Below are 17988 nucleotides of genomic sequence, written 5' to 3' on the forward strand. Positions count from 1 at the left end.
TGGGAACGACCTTGGTTGAAGTTTTGTCTTTGGCGGAAATTCTTTGTATTCTGTGCAGAGGTGCCAGAGTGTCTGAGAAGGCAGGACGAGAGGGAGGAGTCCAAAACTCAGCAGCCCTTTGCATTTCACCTTGCCTGAAAATAACCAGCTCCCACTGGGGGGCTTGCTGGCCTGACTGGACAGGCAGACCGCCCTATTCTGTAAACTGCAGGGAGAGTTTGCAGAAATTGTGCTGTAGTTCCTGATAAAGACTCTGATTCCGGAAGCTGCTGACAAGTCGACCACTGGAACCAAATCTGAAGAGTATGATGAAGAAAAGATGGCTGTAAACATTTCCAGTGACCAGAGAGCCTGCTGTGTAACTGGAGCCTGAAGTAACCCTTCCTTCCAAGCAACCTGGGGGTCCCATATGTGATGAGTCCTACCCAGAGGCTGGTTATACCCACTAATCTCAAGAAAACCCACAGAACTAGCCATCCCTCGACATGCTGTGACCTTCTTTGGCAGCAAGCCACCAATAACAGGGGAACTAGAGCCTGAGTGCAGTGCATGGTCTTCCTAAGTCCGAATCTTACTGAAACTCTGATGGACTCCTACTGGACCTCCAGAGATACACTTCCAAACCCTGAAGTTCCCTCAAAAGAGTGCCGGACCGAGAGACTGAAGAGAAACCAACCAGAGATATTCGTCCTTCATCTGGTTGCTGTAAAAAGGCATCAAATCCACAGAGCCGCTAGAAACAAGGATGAATTGTTTGCTGGAAGGGAAGCCTCCTCTGGTGACTGCTGCTGCAAGTTCCCATCCAGTGTCCATTTCTTCAGTCTCCAGGCCAATAATCTAGGGACCAGGTCCTTTGCTGCTGCATCCTGAAAGCATCCACCCAGAAGCTCCTCTTTTCTCCTAAGGTTCTGTGTTGGCTTGGGTAATACTTACCGCAAGCCTTGTGTGAATCATGTGAGGCTGAGTTGGTGATTTGTGTGGTTGGGAGTTTGCCAATACCATTCGCCCAGTCCTAATGCTGGAGCGCATATAGGGAGCCTTCTGTGAAGTCCATGAACACTTTTAACTAACTCTAAATCTAATATTTACTTGTTGAAGAAGTTATCCGCTGGAACTCTGACTTACCTGCATCTGAACCCTATCCTGACCTGCCTACAACTGGCTCTTAGACCACTCAGGTCCCTTTTCTGCCTTTGAGATCACTCATGCTTTAGAATAGGGAAGGACGATAAAAGATAAGGCTTCTGTCATCAAAATATAACAAGTGTAAAAGTACTTACTTGTAAATTAGTTGGTGTTGTAACTGTATCTCTGAAATTGAATAGGTTACAAGGTGTCTAAAAGTTATGGCTTAGCTTTAAGTTGCTGGTTGCTCCTTTAAAAAGTATATAAGTTGCTTTACTTTCTTTGAATTGTGTTCCACTCTTCTTAAAAGTAAAAGTGTCCGTACTGTTTTATTATTCTTAACTGAATGAGTGTAAACGCTTACCAATAGGGTTTACCTACCTTTATTAACTGTGAGTTCTTCTTAAAGTGTACCATTGGGGTTTGCTTTCCCTGATCTGCCTTGTGCATTTCTAAAACAGTCTTGTATTTAATACGTACCTATGAATCGCCGAATGCCCTTCTTAAAAGTATACTAGGTTACTTACTGACCTTGAAATACATTGTGTCTTTCTAAAAGTGTATAACTGGTTTGTGCTTTAGAGCACTTCCAAAATAGTTCTTACTTGCCTTTCGAATTGTATTCTACACTTCTGAAACATATCCTTGGTTAAACTATCTATTCCTATGCTTAGTAATAGTATACACGTTTATGTACCAATAGGTTAGACTGACCTTGAATATGCTGCAGCTCTTCTAAAAAGTGTATTACTGGGTTGTGCTTTCCCTGAACTGCTCTATGCCACTTCTAAAATTGTTTACTGTATACCTATCCTTGAGAAGCTTTAGGCCTCTAGGTAGTATACAAGTTAAGTTACTCCCTTGGAACTGTGTTCTTAAAAGGGACATTGGTCTTGTAACTGTATCCATTCTTGATAGAAGAAAGTTACATAGGTTGCGAGAGATACTTGTAACCAGAGTTGGTACTAAATGACTCTGAAAGTGAATAACACTGTATGTTATAACCAATAGGGTCTACCACCCTTAGTTTATTTAATGTGATATAAAAGTAACTAACTGTGGTCTTACCCCCCAAAAATAGCTGAATGCCATTCTGAGTGTGTTATAGGTTTGACTCACCTTGAACTGCTGATTGCTATTCTTTTTTTTAATAAATTTTTTATTGACATTTTATAAGTGAACATCAACAACGCATATAAAGCAACTAAGAAACAAATAAGCAATCCCTCCCTTCCCTCCCTCTCTGGCCCCCCCACCCCCATCCTTGTCCGGAGCAGTTCCTGAGGGTTTTTGAGCAGTCAGGTAGGTTCGCGCCCATTGAGTGCCTCATCTCTGTCCAGTAGGGAGGGGCCAACTCACGCTACATTTCTTTATCTTCCTGGTCAGGGATTATCCTAAGGTTGTAATTTGGTTTGTATACCATAGGTATTGAGTTGGTTTTTATAATTGTGTTTATATGATATGTTATAGTACTTACCCAGGATTTATTTTGACCTATAGACCATTTATGTTTACTATACATAGTGTTTCAGTGTTTCTTTGAAACACATGTATGCTACAATTTCTTTGTACAAAGCTACAGCCCTCTCTCCCTCCTAAAATAAGCCTGGCTGTTCTGTCTACGCTACCAAATGTTCTCAGGTGCTACAGCCTTATACAGCCTTATACAGAGTGGAGTTTTGTACTGCCTCAGATATGGTTTTATGAAGCCCTTAGTTGGTCTTTAGAAAAACTGTCCTAACAAATATCACAAATGTAAATGTAGGGTTTTACTATAACATGAACCTTCATTCTACTCATGCATTGTATGCCTCCTAAAGTGTACATTTCCATATGAAAAGGGTACATTTATTCCATACCTTTAAAACTGACATCAAAGTCAGATGTGACTTGTCTTTGATGTGCGTTTTTAGAAAATGTTAATTGTGTATGTAGGAACAGTAAAACTCACACGCTCTGTGTACAGTTCATATGATGTGCTTTTGATGTGAGTTATTAGATGTTCATTTTGTAATACCAACTGTAAAACTCATACTCTCTGCGTATGTGATTTCAGCGCATGTTGTAGGTGCCTGTGTGGTGGTGTATGTGTTGTTGTATGAATGTGTCGTAGAACTATGTGTTGTAGGAGTACATGTCATAGGGAGCATGTTATGTGTAGTAGGCATGCATGTTATAGCACTGTGTGTCATAGGAGCATGTGTCGTAGGAGTGTATGTCATTAGAGTGTTTGTCATAAGGGTGAGTGGAAAGTGTGTGTTGTAAGAGTGTGTGGTATGAGCGTTCTAGTTCCACCCTGGTCAGTTGAAGGAGTGTCTCACTGGCTGGGGGTCGCTAAGCATACAGCTTGTCTGACCTTGTTGAAGGCTTGATAATAAAGACCAAGGTTTACTGCATCATTCAGTATGTGTGTTGTCCTCTTACACACCTAACAATCCACAAAGCAGATATGCAGATAGGCCTCTCTCATCCTACAAGCTTCTCACAAAAGTCACCACTTTTCGGATCTGGGACAAATGTAGGCATGAAATACCACTTGTGCCACCCCTGGGCCCATCAACCTGATACACTATAACCTAGAGTTCTCTGCGGATTATAGTCAAGAGGGCTTTCAATGCTGGAAGAGAGGAGGGAGTGAATTTACATTGCATCCCTATAATTCTTTAGTAATGTAAGGTCACTTATGGGGTGGGAGAATCCAAGTGCATGCACTACTATCAATTATGCCGCTGGATCCTGTGTTTGTAGATAAAATGGGTAGCCACATAATGACGGTTGCCCATGAAAAATGTATTTTCTCCTCCTGTGAGTCAAGGGGACCAAATTTTAGCATCTATAAACATCTGACAGCACGGGCCAATGTACTAATGCTGCTGTATGCTCAACCCTGGCATGACAACTTGGGTAGGGAACTCAACAAGGGCACCTAGAGGAAGATTTGGGGAAGGTCAAAGATGGCCTCCCAGAGTGTGTAGAATTCTGAGCAGGAATACTGAACTCTTTCCCGATGATTTCACTCCTAGTCATCTTTAACTATTTTCTACAAAATAATCTGGCCTATGTCGGAGAGTATGTGGGTGGGTGGGGGCGGCACATAGTTATAAAGAATTCCTTGCTTGGATCCGGACTCATTCCTCTTTGTGAGAATATATGCCCAAAGAATTTGAAAATTTCCTTGCAAAATGGGCACATTTCACAATTTAGTGTTAATCCTGCTTGCATTAGTGCGGTGTACACTTTATGCAGTTCCTCATCATGCTCTTCTGAAGTGGCTCCAAATACCAGTATATCATCACTGTAATTAAAATCATTATTGACCTGACGAATTACCTTTCTTATGCTTTCCTGGAATATTTCCACCAACACCAACAATGAAATTCCAAAGTGGAGACTTTTGTACCTAAAAAGCCCAAAGTGCGTGGCAAAGGTGGTGATATACCCTGATTGTTCATCTGTCTTTATCCGATTGTATCCCTTGTTGAGATCGAGGTTCGAGTATGTACGGGATCCATTCAGTAGGCTAATCATGTCCTCTAGGTGCATTCCAAGGTGTCTCTCACGTCTGATTGCTATGTTAGCCTGTCTCATGTCGACACATATGCGTATTGCACCAGGTGTGGAACTGCCACTATGTGAAACACCCAAGGGGTAGGGCCACTGACAGGTTCAATTATGTCTTGTTCGATCAGACTTTGTATTTCTTTCTCCATTTGTGCTTGGATATGAAACGGTATCCTCCTGGGGTGCTGAGCGACAGGAGTGATGGATTTGTTGATGTGTAATGTTATGGGGTCTCCTTTGAGGCACCCAAGGACAGTAAACAGTGCTGGAAAGGTCTGTATGATGGAGTTGTCCTGACGCAGGTTATAGGTCACTGCTGCAATTTCTATTTTGAGGGCAGCAGGGCGGCCTAGCAGATTGCTTCCAGGGATTTCGCCCTATAGCACATGTAGCTCTGTGACGGCATGTCTGCCTTTGTGTTAAAATGGATTTCTGAACTCGGACCTGGAGGGGCAGAGGTTCAGAAGGCCAGCCTAGTTTCTTGGAACAGGGTAACCTCTGGACAAGCCAGACCAATCAGGGTAGCGATGGCGGCGGTCAAGACTAAGTCTCAAGAGGGGTGAGGGTGACGGAAAGACCTCAATGAGCACACAAAGCAAGGACACTTACAAATTACTCCAGACAGGTGTTATATTAAAAATATAGACACATTTATTACAAGGCCTTTGTAACATCGACCATAGCAAAGAATCACAATAATACTAAAGTAAACCAACACATCACAATCAATACAATATGTATACAAGACCGAGGGGTCTAAGGAGTTAGGAGCACGTAATATGTAAACCACCTAGATGGGGAGGAAAACAGGCAGTGCAAGTAATCATTATACCCAGTTCGACATCTGAAATACACCTAACAAGGAGTTCAGTTCACATTGCTGGCAGGTTCAGCTGCGATGATCAGGACTTCTTGACACTGTGTTGATGCTGCGTAGCAGGATGCAGGGTCGAGGGTGTCCCAAATGCAGCGGACGTGCACAGGTTGTTACCAGAGCGGGGCAACACGGCAACCGCGTTTACTCTGGTCCGGGCGCACTCGTCTCACTTCAGACCTGGGAATGCCAAGTGTGCAAAATTTGGTGTGAGGGTGCCGTGGACGCAGAGCAAGCAGTAAACCAAGTTTCGAGGGCTTCCCCGAAACGGCGGCAGTGACAGAGCGAAGTGTCCTGCGTAAGCTGGTCAGCCCACTGGTTGGCCAAGGGACAATTCCGAAGAGGCTTACTTGCAGGGTTTGATGAAGTTGCCGAGAATAGTTGATCCCACTATTCTAATGGGTCGAAGCGCCTTCGCAGACCTTCTAGGACGATCAGATGCAGAGGGGTCTCGCAGGACGACAGCAGTTTAGGGTGCCAAACCTTCAGCGGGTCACCAGCGGTTCCTCGACTCAGCTTCTTGTTGCAGGATACTTGGCTCCTTATCCCTTGTTCGGTGTGAACTCAGGAGATCGACATGGTAGTGGTGTTTTCAGCCTCCTCTTATCCAAAGTTCCTTTCACGCCAAAACGGAGAGGACCCAATGGGAGATCTGCTCACAAACACTCACACCATACGTGGACCTATCACAGACCACGGTGGTCCCAGGTATTCAGGACACTCCAGACTCTCTGGCACCCAGGATGTGTATTGGGACCAGACATCCCAGCCCACATCCTGGAGGCACACACAAGGCATGCAGAAGCCTGCGAAAGCTTTGGGGTTTCGCGGGAAAGTGCATGCCCAAATAAGGACTGCCCTGGGTCAGCTTGACCTGGGGGAAGGTGAAGGGGCAAGACGGTCAGCGGACAGGACAAAGAACCTCGTGGCATGGCCATTTTGGAGCCAGGCCACTCACTTGTGCCAAACGCGGTAAGCGCGGACAACATGGGGGAAAAAGGGTTCAAAACACAAGAGAAACGATAGCTGCCACCAGTCCCGTCCGTGACACACTTGCATAGTTCATAATAAGTCCAGCGAGAGTTTCTAGGGCCTTTGGAATGACTAGAGACCCAAGAGCGCGGTAATGTAAGTTACGGTGCACTCTTGTTTCATGTTGCACAAAAGCTGCAACATGAGGAAAGGACTAAGGGAAACGAAGTCTCCCAGTACTGACTGTCTTAAGGGCATGTCAGTTTCCCCATAAGAATTGAGCGAAAGCCCAGAGGAGTGCTGCGAAAGGCTGCGCTTCTCTGGCAAAGTCTAGATAAGGGTGTAAAACAACAGCAAAAAGTTTGGGGGTTGCCACATGGAGGGAAAATTACATACAATTATGAAATCTTTCCTAACACTTTGTACTAAAGAGTCGTGGAGAATTTTCCATTATTGCGTATGGGGGTCTTTGCTCCCCATTGGAATATTTTCAGTTCAGATGGAACCAGTCGGTAATTCCCCATTCACCAGGGCCCTTCCCCATTCCCATTTGAGCACCCATAGGGCTCAATGGGAATGAGGAAGGCGCTAATAACGGTACCATAAATTACGGTTACGTTATTAACACTAAAGTCCTTTTGCGGGACTGCTAAAGCAGGCGTTAAGGAAGGACTCACAAAGGCAACTCGTGGTAGGGCGGTAAGGGTTTAACGGCACCGGTCTCGTTACCGGTGACCGTTAACCCTTATTGCTGTACTCGGAATGAGGCCCTCTGAGATGCATATGATGTAAAGGGTGGCCCCTCTGTTGCTTACTAAGCTTGCCGGGTGGTCTCCTATCCTCATGTTAACGTCACTCTCAGCCGACGTTCTCACAGCATTCATCATTCATCCATAGTCACAGGGTTCTCTCTCTTTCACTGATGAGGACTAAGGAGATCTTCCTGTTATCTGGCGTACATGCCTCACAATATCTCATTGGGTGTTTGCGTCCCTTCTTGGCACCATGCTGCGTGCAGTTTGTTCTTGCCTTATCATAGTGTAATTGGGCCCCTGAGGTCGACTTGGCGGGGCATTGCACACAATGTCCAGATGATTCTCACGACCACATAGTGCATTTCTGTCCAAATGCTGGGAATTTCATACCTGATTCATGTGGAAATGACAGTCGGCAGCGATAGCACCTGCTCGTAGAAACACGACTTCTTATTTGGTTGCCGCCAGTGTATCGACTGCGTCCCCCTGGAGTCACCTGGTATATCTGTTCCTTCGTAGGACCTTTGTTACTCTCACTTTGACTCACCTGTGTGTCGCCGTACACTTCTGTCCTTGCCATCTGTAGAGTGGTATTTAGCGGAAGTGGCTCTCATAGCAGCTTCTTTCTGAATGATGACGACAGACAGCCACCAATGATCCTGAGAAGTATTGCTTCTTCATTCCAAAATTTGTGAAATTCACAGTGTGCCACCAGCTTGCGAAGTCTGGTTGCAAATGCGTCCATGCTCTCACCTCTGAGTTGACATGCTGTATTGAATGTGTGCCTTTCCTGGTTGATGTTTCATTGCATAGTGCGTCCTTCAGACCAGTAAATGTTTTCACTTCTTCCAGCAGGAAAGTGGGGATGAGTTCTTCTACGTCATCTCCCACGAGATTTATGAGCAGTCTTCTTGCGAAACGATCAGGGGCCTGTTCATCATTGGCAGCCAGGTAGTTTTCAAAATGCCTCAGCAATCTCTCCCATTTTGGTCCAAGCGATTGTTGATCTTGCATGTGGAAATGTGCTGGCCTACGGAATGCGCTTGCGTCTGGCATGTTGTCCTCATGGCATTCCTATTGTTCCTGTCCTTGCTCCGACATTTTGCAGGTGTAATGGAGCATGAGTTTATCACTGCTTGCAGGAACAATAGAAAAGAGAGGGAAAAAAAGATTTTTGAATATGGCATGTGAATGCAGTCACACTGCTTGCAGGAACAATAGAAAAGAGAGGGAAAAAAAGATTTTTGAATATGGCATGTGAATGCAGTCACACAAAGCTATCCAATCCTCGTCGCCATTGTCGTGTCCTCTATTTGTAAGGAACAGTTTCTGAAGTTGTAAACAAAAATAAGGACAATGAGCCGTGTAACGGGTGAATTTGGTCTTTATTTCCTCATGCAGCAACTGCCTGAATTCCAAGCATGGGGGTGTTGCCGGCCACCAATGGGCTAATTTGTTTAGCCCCCGCCGCTGGAGAGGCGGAGTTTATGACGGGGAGTTGGGGAACGAGGGGAGTTCTGGGTAAGGCGCGAGAAGCGCCAGTTACTGTTAGGGAAAGTAAAATAAAGACATGTTGAGAGACCCCTCTGTGTGTGCATCCTCCTTTCAGGCCTCGTAGAAGGCAACACTGGCGATGAAGGCTGTCCGTGTGCACAGCGGAGTCCTCCTTTGGCAATCCGCCACATCCTCGCTCGGATGACCTGCCGAGTCTCCTCCTACTCCTCCTCCTCCAGGACGATTAACGGCAATCCGCCGCGTACGCGTGGGCGTCTGCCTACACGCCAAGCTCCTCTCCTCCTTCATCGTCACGCCTGGTACGGCGTGCCAGACAACTGCGAGAGCACTGGGAAGTGCGCATTTGGTCCTGGCAGTCCGCCAGATCCTCTCAAGCGACGCGTGCCGGTGATCCCACCCACGCCCTCCGGCTGCGCGTTTCCACCATGCGACACGGGGGCCCATTCCTGTCACCGGACTCTCAAGTGGGTGCAAGTTCACGCTCACCTGCCTGCTAGGCCTACACCAGCGTGTGTGAAAGTCTGCGGCGCGGCCACCACTCCAGGCCAGCAAGTTTGAGGCAGCAAACCACCACACCACAGGCTGATTGTACACCCCCAGGCTCCCACCGCCCAGCAACATGAGCAACCCTGTGTCCAATCCTGGATCCCCCAACCGGCCTGCGAGACAAAACCAATACAGCTGCGGCTACCCCCACCATTCACCATGGCGCCCCAAGCCACCAAGGGGCCGAGATGGACTGACTGGATGGAAGACTTCCAGCACTATGTGAGGGGGTCTGGTGACGGCGACTCCCCCAACATCAGGGACATCTTCCTCAATTTGGTGGGGGGGGAGATAAAGACAGTTGTGAAAACGATTCCCGCAGCTGAACAAAACACTTTCACAAACCTGATTGGGGCCCTAGACAAACTCCTAAACTCCTCATCATCGAAGTCAACTGCGACTACGAGCGGTATTTATTTAACAAATGCACCCAATTGCCACAAGAGACAGTCGACGAATTCATAACCTGCTTAAGAGTGAAGGGAGCAAACTGCCAGTTCGACGCATTTTCGTAGAAGAAGCGATAAGGTTGAGGGTCACAGAAGGGTGTCTTTCCCCCATACTCAAGAACCAACTACTAAAAAAAACCCTCACCATCCCAGAAGTCAGTGAGCTTGCTCGCATACATGAGAGGGTTGATGCCCAAGCCTCATCCATGGGCAACACAGGCAACCCCAAACAAGACACCAATGAACTCGTCGCAGCCATACAGCCCCCTCGTCAAGGCGACAGAGGGTCGCAACCATACAGAGTACAAGCTATGCAGGTTCCACGCCAACAGAGAGAATGCTACCGCTGTGGGATGTCTTTGCCACACTCAGGGTCATGCTCAGCTTTATCCCAACGATGCACGAACTGCGGAAGAGAGGGACATTTTCACTCTGTATGTAGAGAAGGCATACCATTTCCTTCAATGCGCTCCCAAGCGCCCGCCAGGACGCCTCTCCGCTCACCGTCCCCACAATATAATCAACCCAGATACTACCAACAAGGGAAAGGACAGAGGCGATACGTCAGAGCCATTGATGAGTACCAAGCACAGGGGTACCCACCACAGCTAGACCAGGCAGACCAAACCAGATACTTCACGGATGAGTATGATTACCCACCGACAGAATATAGGCCTGAAACATTCTACCATGACAAGCAGGAAGCAGCATACAACACGCCATATGATCAGTACAACCAGGACGAGTACGTCAATCTCATACTTGACAATGAAGAGGCCAGGGAGGCCCCCAAAATCCTGATCAAAATGGGGAACTGCCAATTCCAATTCATGGTCGACTCAGGCGCTACTGTTAATATCATGGGCGGGCAGGACTATGCCAAAATACCAAACCCGCCTACACTCGAACCATCACACTCGAGAATTTTTCAGTGGGGAGCTGCCACCCCCCTGCAGACAGTGGGGCGCTTCACACAACATCTCCTCCTGAATGGTCGGCAAGTGGACACAACAATACACATCATCCGTTCACGTGCCAAAAGCCGATGCCTACTCAGCTATCATATGGCATCCCGCCTAGGATTGATTGAGATATACGTGAAGGCGGGAGGCACCATTACCGCAACCTCGAACAGACTGAACCCAAGGGACTCTGTCGGCACTATAGCATGCTACCAATCACAGAACCTCATCACACAAGGCGACATCACAAGAAAATTCCCCAACCTATGCACAGGGCTGGGTAAACTCAAGGCCCCTCCCATCAGACTCCACATCGACCCCTCGGTGAGACCTGTGCCACAACATCCCAGAAGAGTTGGGTTCCACATGCAAGCGGCAGTGTCAGAAGCACTCCAACAACTGCTTTCCGATGGGATCATCGAACCGGCAACGGGGCCAACACCATGGGTATCCCCTCTCGTGGTCGTGCCCAAGGAAGGGGGCAAGATCCGGTTGTGTGTGGACATGAGGGTAGCAAACACCGCCATTCAACGGGAGAGGCATCCGGGTCCGTGCATTGAGGACATGATTGTGCAACTAAACAATGCCCGGATGTTTTCCAAGCTCGACCTAATCCAAGGCTACCATCAGCTGGAGCTACATCCTGACTCCAGGCCCATCACAACGTTTGCGATTCACGACGGACTCTTCAGATACCGGAGACTGAATTTTGGTATCTCGTCCGCCGTGGAGATCTTCCAGGAAGCCATACGCCAGGTCATCAGACTCATAAGGGGCACTCTGAACTACAGTGACAACATCCTCGTTTTTGGATCGTCAAAGGAGTCCCACGACAAAGCATTACACGCCACCTGTGCAGCGCTTCAGGAGGCGGGCCTCACACTCAACATCACCAAGTGCCGATTCAGCAAGACAAAACTGAAATTCTTTGGCCACATCTTCTCCAGTGAAGGGATGATGCCAGATCCCGACAAAGTCGACACAATCACCAACCTCAGCGAACCAGAGCAGGTCGCGGATGTCCGCTCCTTCCTCGGCATGGTGGGATACTGTGCAAGGTACATACCCCATCATGCCTCTCTCACTGACCCGCTGAGAAAGCTTCTGCAAAAAGACTCAACTTTTGAGTGGACCCCCGCATGCCGCCAGGCTTTTACCAGCATCAAGCAAGCCCTAACGGAAGCCCACCGCCTTGCGTACTTCAACCCCTCGTGGCACATAGAAGTGGTGGTAGACGCGAGCCCAGTTGGCCTTGGAGCCATCTTGGCCCAGACAAGCGGCGCAGATATCAACCCCAGACACGTGGTTGCTTATGCAAGCAGGGCATTGTCGACCCCAGAACTGGCCTATTCCCAGGTGGAGAAGGAGAGCTTGGCAGCGGTCTGGGCATGTGAGCATTTTCACAACTTCCTCATCGGGAAACGGTTCACCTTGATCACTGACCACCAGGCACTGCTGTCGTTGTTCGGGAGCCCGAACACCAAGATGCCCCCAAGGATTGAGCGGTGGGGCATCCGTCTACAGGAATACAACTATGACATTATACATCGTCCCGGGGGTGACCTCAACCCCGCTGACTATTTGTCGCGACATCCAGTCGGATCCCCACTGACCCGGAAAGGTGATGTTGCCTATGTGCAGTACGTAGCATCCAACTCGTTACCACCGGCCTTATCCCTTGAGATGGTTGCCACCGCATCAGCTGCTGACCCTACGACAGCCCTCGCTATCAGCCTCACGTTGACTAATAAGTGGAAAGACCATCACAGGGCAATGCTGGCACACCCGGGAGTGAGCAGACATGAGATCGAAAGACTGGCAAGGGTGCACAAGGAACTGGCTGTCAAGGACAACAATATTCTTCTCAGAAGGTGCAGGATTGTCATCCCTGCCACATTAAGGAGCGAGGTTGTCCGAACGGCTCACGAGGGGCACAGAGGGGCTGAAAACACCAAAAAACAGTTGAGGTGCCATGTCTGGTTCCCTTTCTTAGATGCAGCAATAGAGGAATGGGTGAAGAACTGTCATGCCTGCCAGAGCACGGCCCCGGCTGAAAACCCACCCCCACTACAGCATACGCAGATACCCGATCGCCCGTGGGAGCGAGTAGCCATGGACGTCTATGGGCCCACGGAAGCGGGTGACTATCTCCTGCTTCTAATAGACGAACATTCAAGATTCCCGATTGTCAAACTGGTCACCACCACAGCGATTCCCCAAGTAGCAGCGGCACTGGAGGAAGTATTCAGCGAGTGGGGAATCCCCAAAACAGTCAAATCTGACAATGGACCATCGTTCTGTGGACATGAGTTCGGGGCACTGGCGAAGCATCTGGGTTTCAGACATATGAAGATAACCCCCCGCCACCCGCAAGCGAACGGAATGGCAGAACGCTTCATGGCGTCAATTAAAAAGACGATACAGAGGGCCAGAGTCGAAGCAGTCAATCCCCACCAAGCACTGTGCCGACTCCTATGAGACTATAGAAACACATACCATGAGGCTACGAACAAGACACCCGCCGAGCTAATGCTCCGCTACGAAGTGCGAACCCGCATACCACGCAACCCGTCAAGCGATGAGCCGCCAGACATGGACATACTCCAAAATGATGCAGAGGCCAAAGAGAGAGCAAGACGAGACACTGACACTCGCCTCCATGCAGTGAGAAAAGATTTCCACATAGGAGATGAAGTTCTCGTCCAACAGCCAATGCCAAGAAAGACAGATCCGCGGTTTGCCCCAAGTCCCATGAGGGTAACCGCAGTGAAAGGTACAATGGTGACAGCTGAAGATCAAAACAGGGCTGTCACCAGGAACTGTCAGCAATTCAGACACTATGTCAGGCGAGAGGGAGCGGAGTTACCTCAGAGACCGGTTTCCCCAGAACCGCGAGAGCCGCGATACGACCTGTGGACCCCTCCGGTAGGAGACCCTGGAGGGACAAGCTATGAAGCAGGAACCCAGGAAATGTTAGGGCCAGTTGCCCGAGATGAGAGACCACGGCGAGCCATCGAGAAACCTATGAGGCTTGTTGAAGAGTGTTGAGTTGATGTTTGGACATATTGTTCGGGGTGGTGTTGCCGGCCACCAATGGGTTAACTTGTTTAGCCCCCGCCGCTGGAGAGGCGGAGTTTATGACGGGGAGTTGGGGAACGAGGGGAGTTCTGGGTAAGGCGCAAAAAGCGCCAGTTACTGTTAGGGAAAGTAAAATAAAGACGTGTTGAGAAACCCCTCCGTGTGCGCGTCCTCCTTTCAGGCCTCGTAGAAGTCAACAGGGGGCTATGCGCATGCGTTAGCTTCGGGCCTCTGGTAGGCCAGCGGCAATCGTGATGTCAGGAGCCTGGCTCCTTTAACTATGTCCTTGCCAGATACGACAGCGGGAAGCAAGGCCGGTAGAGAATTCGGGGAACTCGGGTTTACACCAGGAAATAAAACCTGCTCTCCCTGCGTGCTGATTAGTATAAACCAATACAAATAATAAAAAAAAAAGAAGATGAACATTGTAAGGGTGCTTATAGGCTCCTACTTCAGCATATAAATGATTGGTGGGCAGGCGGAGGCCACATGATCTGATGGTGTTCTGTCATGTTTTCTGAAACTGTCCGTTTCCCTATGGTGTGGCTCCATTTACTGGGTGATGCTGATCTGGCGATAAGGATTATGGGCTGCAGCAGCCGATACCAATATTCTGCTTCTGCTGGTTCGGTGGGGGTGGTACTGGGCCTGGTGCCTCGTTAAAGGGTTTCTAAAACATCACGTGATACTTTAATCACATAAGAGGATTGGTGCCCTGACAGCAGCCTGCACTTTTAGTGTAAAATAAATCACTCTAGCCTGCTTTTTCTGAAAGTATTTTGAACCCGCAAAAAATATACTTTGAAAACACAGTCTTTCTGGCTATCCTTTGTCATCGGAAAATGTCCTCCTCTTCATGGGGCCAAAATGGAAAGAAGCCCCTTTCTGCACATAGCAATAAGTGTAAAGGTAACAGGCTAGAGCAAAGGCTGAGGGTTCTAGTAACATACTAGAGCAAAGGCTGAGGCTTCTAGTAACATGCTAGAGCAAAGGCTGAGGGTTCTAGTAACAGGCAAGAGCAAAGGCTGAGAATTCTAGTAACAGCCTAGAGCAAAGACTGAGAGTTCTAGTAACAGCCTAGAGCAAAGACTGAGAGTTTTAATAACAGGCTAGAGCAAAGGCTGAGAGTTCTGGTAACAAGCTAGAGCAAAGGCTGAGGGTTCTAGTAACAGACTAGAGCAAAGCCTGAGAGTTCTAGTAACAGCCTAGAGCAAAGACTGAGAGTTCTAGTAACAGGCTAGAGCAAAGACTGAGAGTTCTAGTAACAGCCTAGAGCAAAGACTGAGAGTTCTAATAACAGGCAAGAGCAAAGGCTGAGAGTTCTAGTAACAGGCTGGAGCAAAGGCTGAGAGTTCTAGTAACGGGCTAGAGCAAAGACTGAGAGTTCTAATAAGAGTCTAGAGAAAAGACTGAGAGTTCTAATAACAGGCTAGAGCAAAGGCTGAGAGTTCTAGTAACAGGCTAGAGCAAAGGCTGAGGGTTCTAATAACAGGCTAGAGCAAAGCCTGAGAGTTTTAGTAACAGCCTAGAGCAAAGACTGAGAGTTCTAGTAACAGGCTATAGCAAAAGCTGAGAGTTCTAGTAACAGCCTAGAGCAAAGACTGAGAGTTCTAGTAACAGCCTAGAGCAGAAACTGAGAGTTCTAGTAACAGCCTAGAGCAAAGACTCAGAGTTCTGGTGCAGTTTAGAAAATATTCGATGGAGAAAACGGTCATCTGACTGCAGTTTCTATGCCCCGTTTTTTCAATAAAGGTCACAACGGCTGAGCGTCGATGGATTGAGTAGTTCATTACAATGCAATGTACTGCATGTTGTGATGGCCTGCGTTGACGTACATTTAAGCTTTTGATGGGGAGGTAGTCAATACCTAAATGTGCTTGAGATAGGTGTGTTTGTAGTAGTAGAGCAGGTTTGGCCGATTCTGTTTCAATATTCACGCGAGGCAGTACATACTTTGCATTTAAATTGCACCTTCAGGTGTGGGATTACATGAACTGCTGTGGGTGGTGCACATTATTACTGTTCTGCATAATAGTGTTGCATTCTTTTGCTACAGTTGTTTTAAATTACACAGGGGGATATCGCACTATGCAGCAGTAAATTGCTAGGAGCAGTTTTTCTTTCAATTGTTGATGTGTCAACGATGTGTACTTACATCATGTTCATATTATTAGAAAAAGAACGCACAAACCACTTGGAACATGTCATGCTGCGAAATGGACAACAGCCCTGGGGAATATTCTCGCATGCAATGTAACACTACTAGAGCAAAATGCGACAAAAAAGGCAATTTAGCTCAACAATCTGTGCAGTTGTAATCCGGTCACTGGCCGTGCACTTTACCAGCGTAGCCCCAGATTCAGAATATTTCCAGTTCTAGTTCATGTTTAACCTTTGATCATATCCTAGTATATATGTTACCTTAAGTATTGATGCTTACCTCTTCAGCATGGAATATCCGGCACAGAGTACAGGGATGGCCAGAATACCAAACCCCGGAATAAACCTTCCCATTCCACCCGAATCTATGGGGAAAACAAATGGAGCAAATCTGAATTACGTTTTCCAAAATGACACATTATATATGATAACTTTCCTTCCCACCCAATCAGTGTCTGTCAAAACGTTGTCTTACAGTTTGTCAGACATTAATTGCAATAGCCTTCAGGTGGCGGAGGATGTATACTCTCGCCTGCTGTTCCAGCCACCCGAGGCACCATTCACATGTGGTGCCATTTTGTAAAATGTATTTTATGTGGTAAGGCAACAGGAAGCCTCTCCCTCTTGCCACCCCACCTCTCTCCGAACCCCAAAATGAACGAAACCCGTTCCTCATCCTCTCCTCCCCTCCCAACTTACTTGCGGGACTGTAGCTTTGAGCTCCAGTGCTCGCGATCCTTCCGACTCAGGGGGTCATTCCGAGGTTAGAGGTAAGGGATAAACGATGCCGGTAAAGGATTACCAGCATCGCTTACCGCTCCGGGCTATTCTGACCAGCCAAACCGCTGTTAGCGGCACCATAAATTACGGTGTCTCTAATAGCGGCATGGGCGCGGGCACGCGGGCCATCATACCGGCAATAGCGGCATCACGTAAACTGGAGGAGATCACAAGTGAAGCGGACATGCAAATACTGGCATCATGAAGGCGTTAAAAGTGGATTCCGGCATGCCATAAATACCGGCATCTCTGGCCAACCGTAAAATGCCATGTGCAGTGTTCCCAACTGCCACAGGTGCACACCATCAGCACAGGTAGAAGCAATGGAGTCTGGGCCTGACCAAAAGGAGCACACACCCACACACCACACCCCTTTCCACCCCAAGATCAATCCAATAGTAGCATCAACACTTCAGCTGGAGGACATGAATGCATTGCAACACCAGCAACAACACCAACACCAACAGCAGGCACCACAGAGGAGATGTAGCAGGAGAAGGAACCAGACATGCAGCCCCAATCCCAAACATCAGAGCCAGTCCCTCCAACCCAACCCCGCAACACAACCACACCCTGTACCGTCTGGACCGGACACCATCAACACCATTGTGGACATGATACACGATTGTCAGCCTCATTGAAATACGCACCGCCATCCCCCCTCTACTGAAGGTAGTGTTGGTGCTCCACTCGCTTTCCACAGCCACCTACCAGCACACAGTGGGGTACATGCATGGCATATCACCACCCTTATTCACTAGCATCCTGAAGCAAGTGCTGGATGCCCTCCTCAAGCACACAACGGAATACATATCCCTACCACGGACTCCCTAGGAGTTTCTTGAAACAAAAGGTGACCTGTTGTTTACCGCAATCGCAAGCTATACCACTTGTTGGGGAGGAGCGAGCGCCTTTGGCAAGTGCCTTGCTGCACCCCCCAAGCGCTTTACAATTAGTCAAGACTTCTAAGCACTATAGCACTGAGAAAGCTTTTTTTCATGCGAAATAATCACACACAGGCACGGCCAGTCACTAAATATAGATCAGTAATATTTAAAATATAATGTGCAAAAAAATTAGTTGAAAAACACGTGTAAATGTTATTCTGTGTAGTTTTAAATATCCAATGTGAAAGCACACGGTAAAGTCAAGCTGTGCTAAATATAGACTAGGCAGGTTTGAACAGCGAACGTGGCTGACCAACTGGTCCT

General features: G+C 47.9%; 1 protein-coding gene across 2 annotated transcripts in view; it reads right to left on the reverse strand.

The window, feature by feature from the left end:
- Positions 1-17988, reverse strand: part of LOC138511597 (interleukin-6 receptor subunit beta-like) — a 665901-nt gene that overhangs the window by 98265 nt on the left and 549648 nt on the right. For both annotated transcript variants that reach the window (XM_069627378.1, XM_069627379.1), the window contains exon 14: positions 16278-16362. In XM_069627378.1, coding sequence (XP_069483479.1) covers positions 16278-16362 — 85 coding nt within the window. The remainder of the gene's footprint in view (positions 1-16277; positions 16363-17988) is intronic.

Source organism: Ambystoma mexicanum, chromosome 6p, assembly GCF_040938575.1.
Source record: "Ambystoma mexicanum isolate Mex_15411 chromosome 6p, UKY_AmexF1_1, whole genome shotgun sequence".
NCBI classification, from domain to species: domain Eukaryota; kingdom Metazoa; phylum Chordata; class Amphibia; order Caudata; family Ambystomatidae; genus Ambystoma; species Ambystoma mexicanum.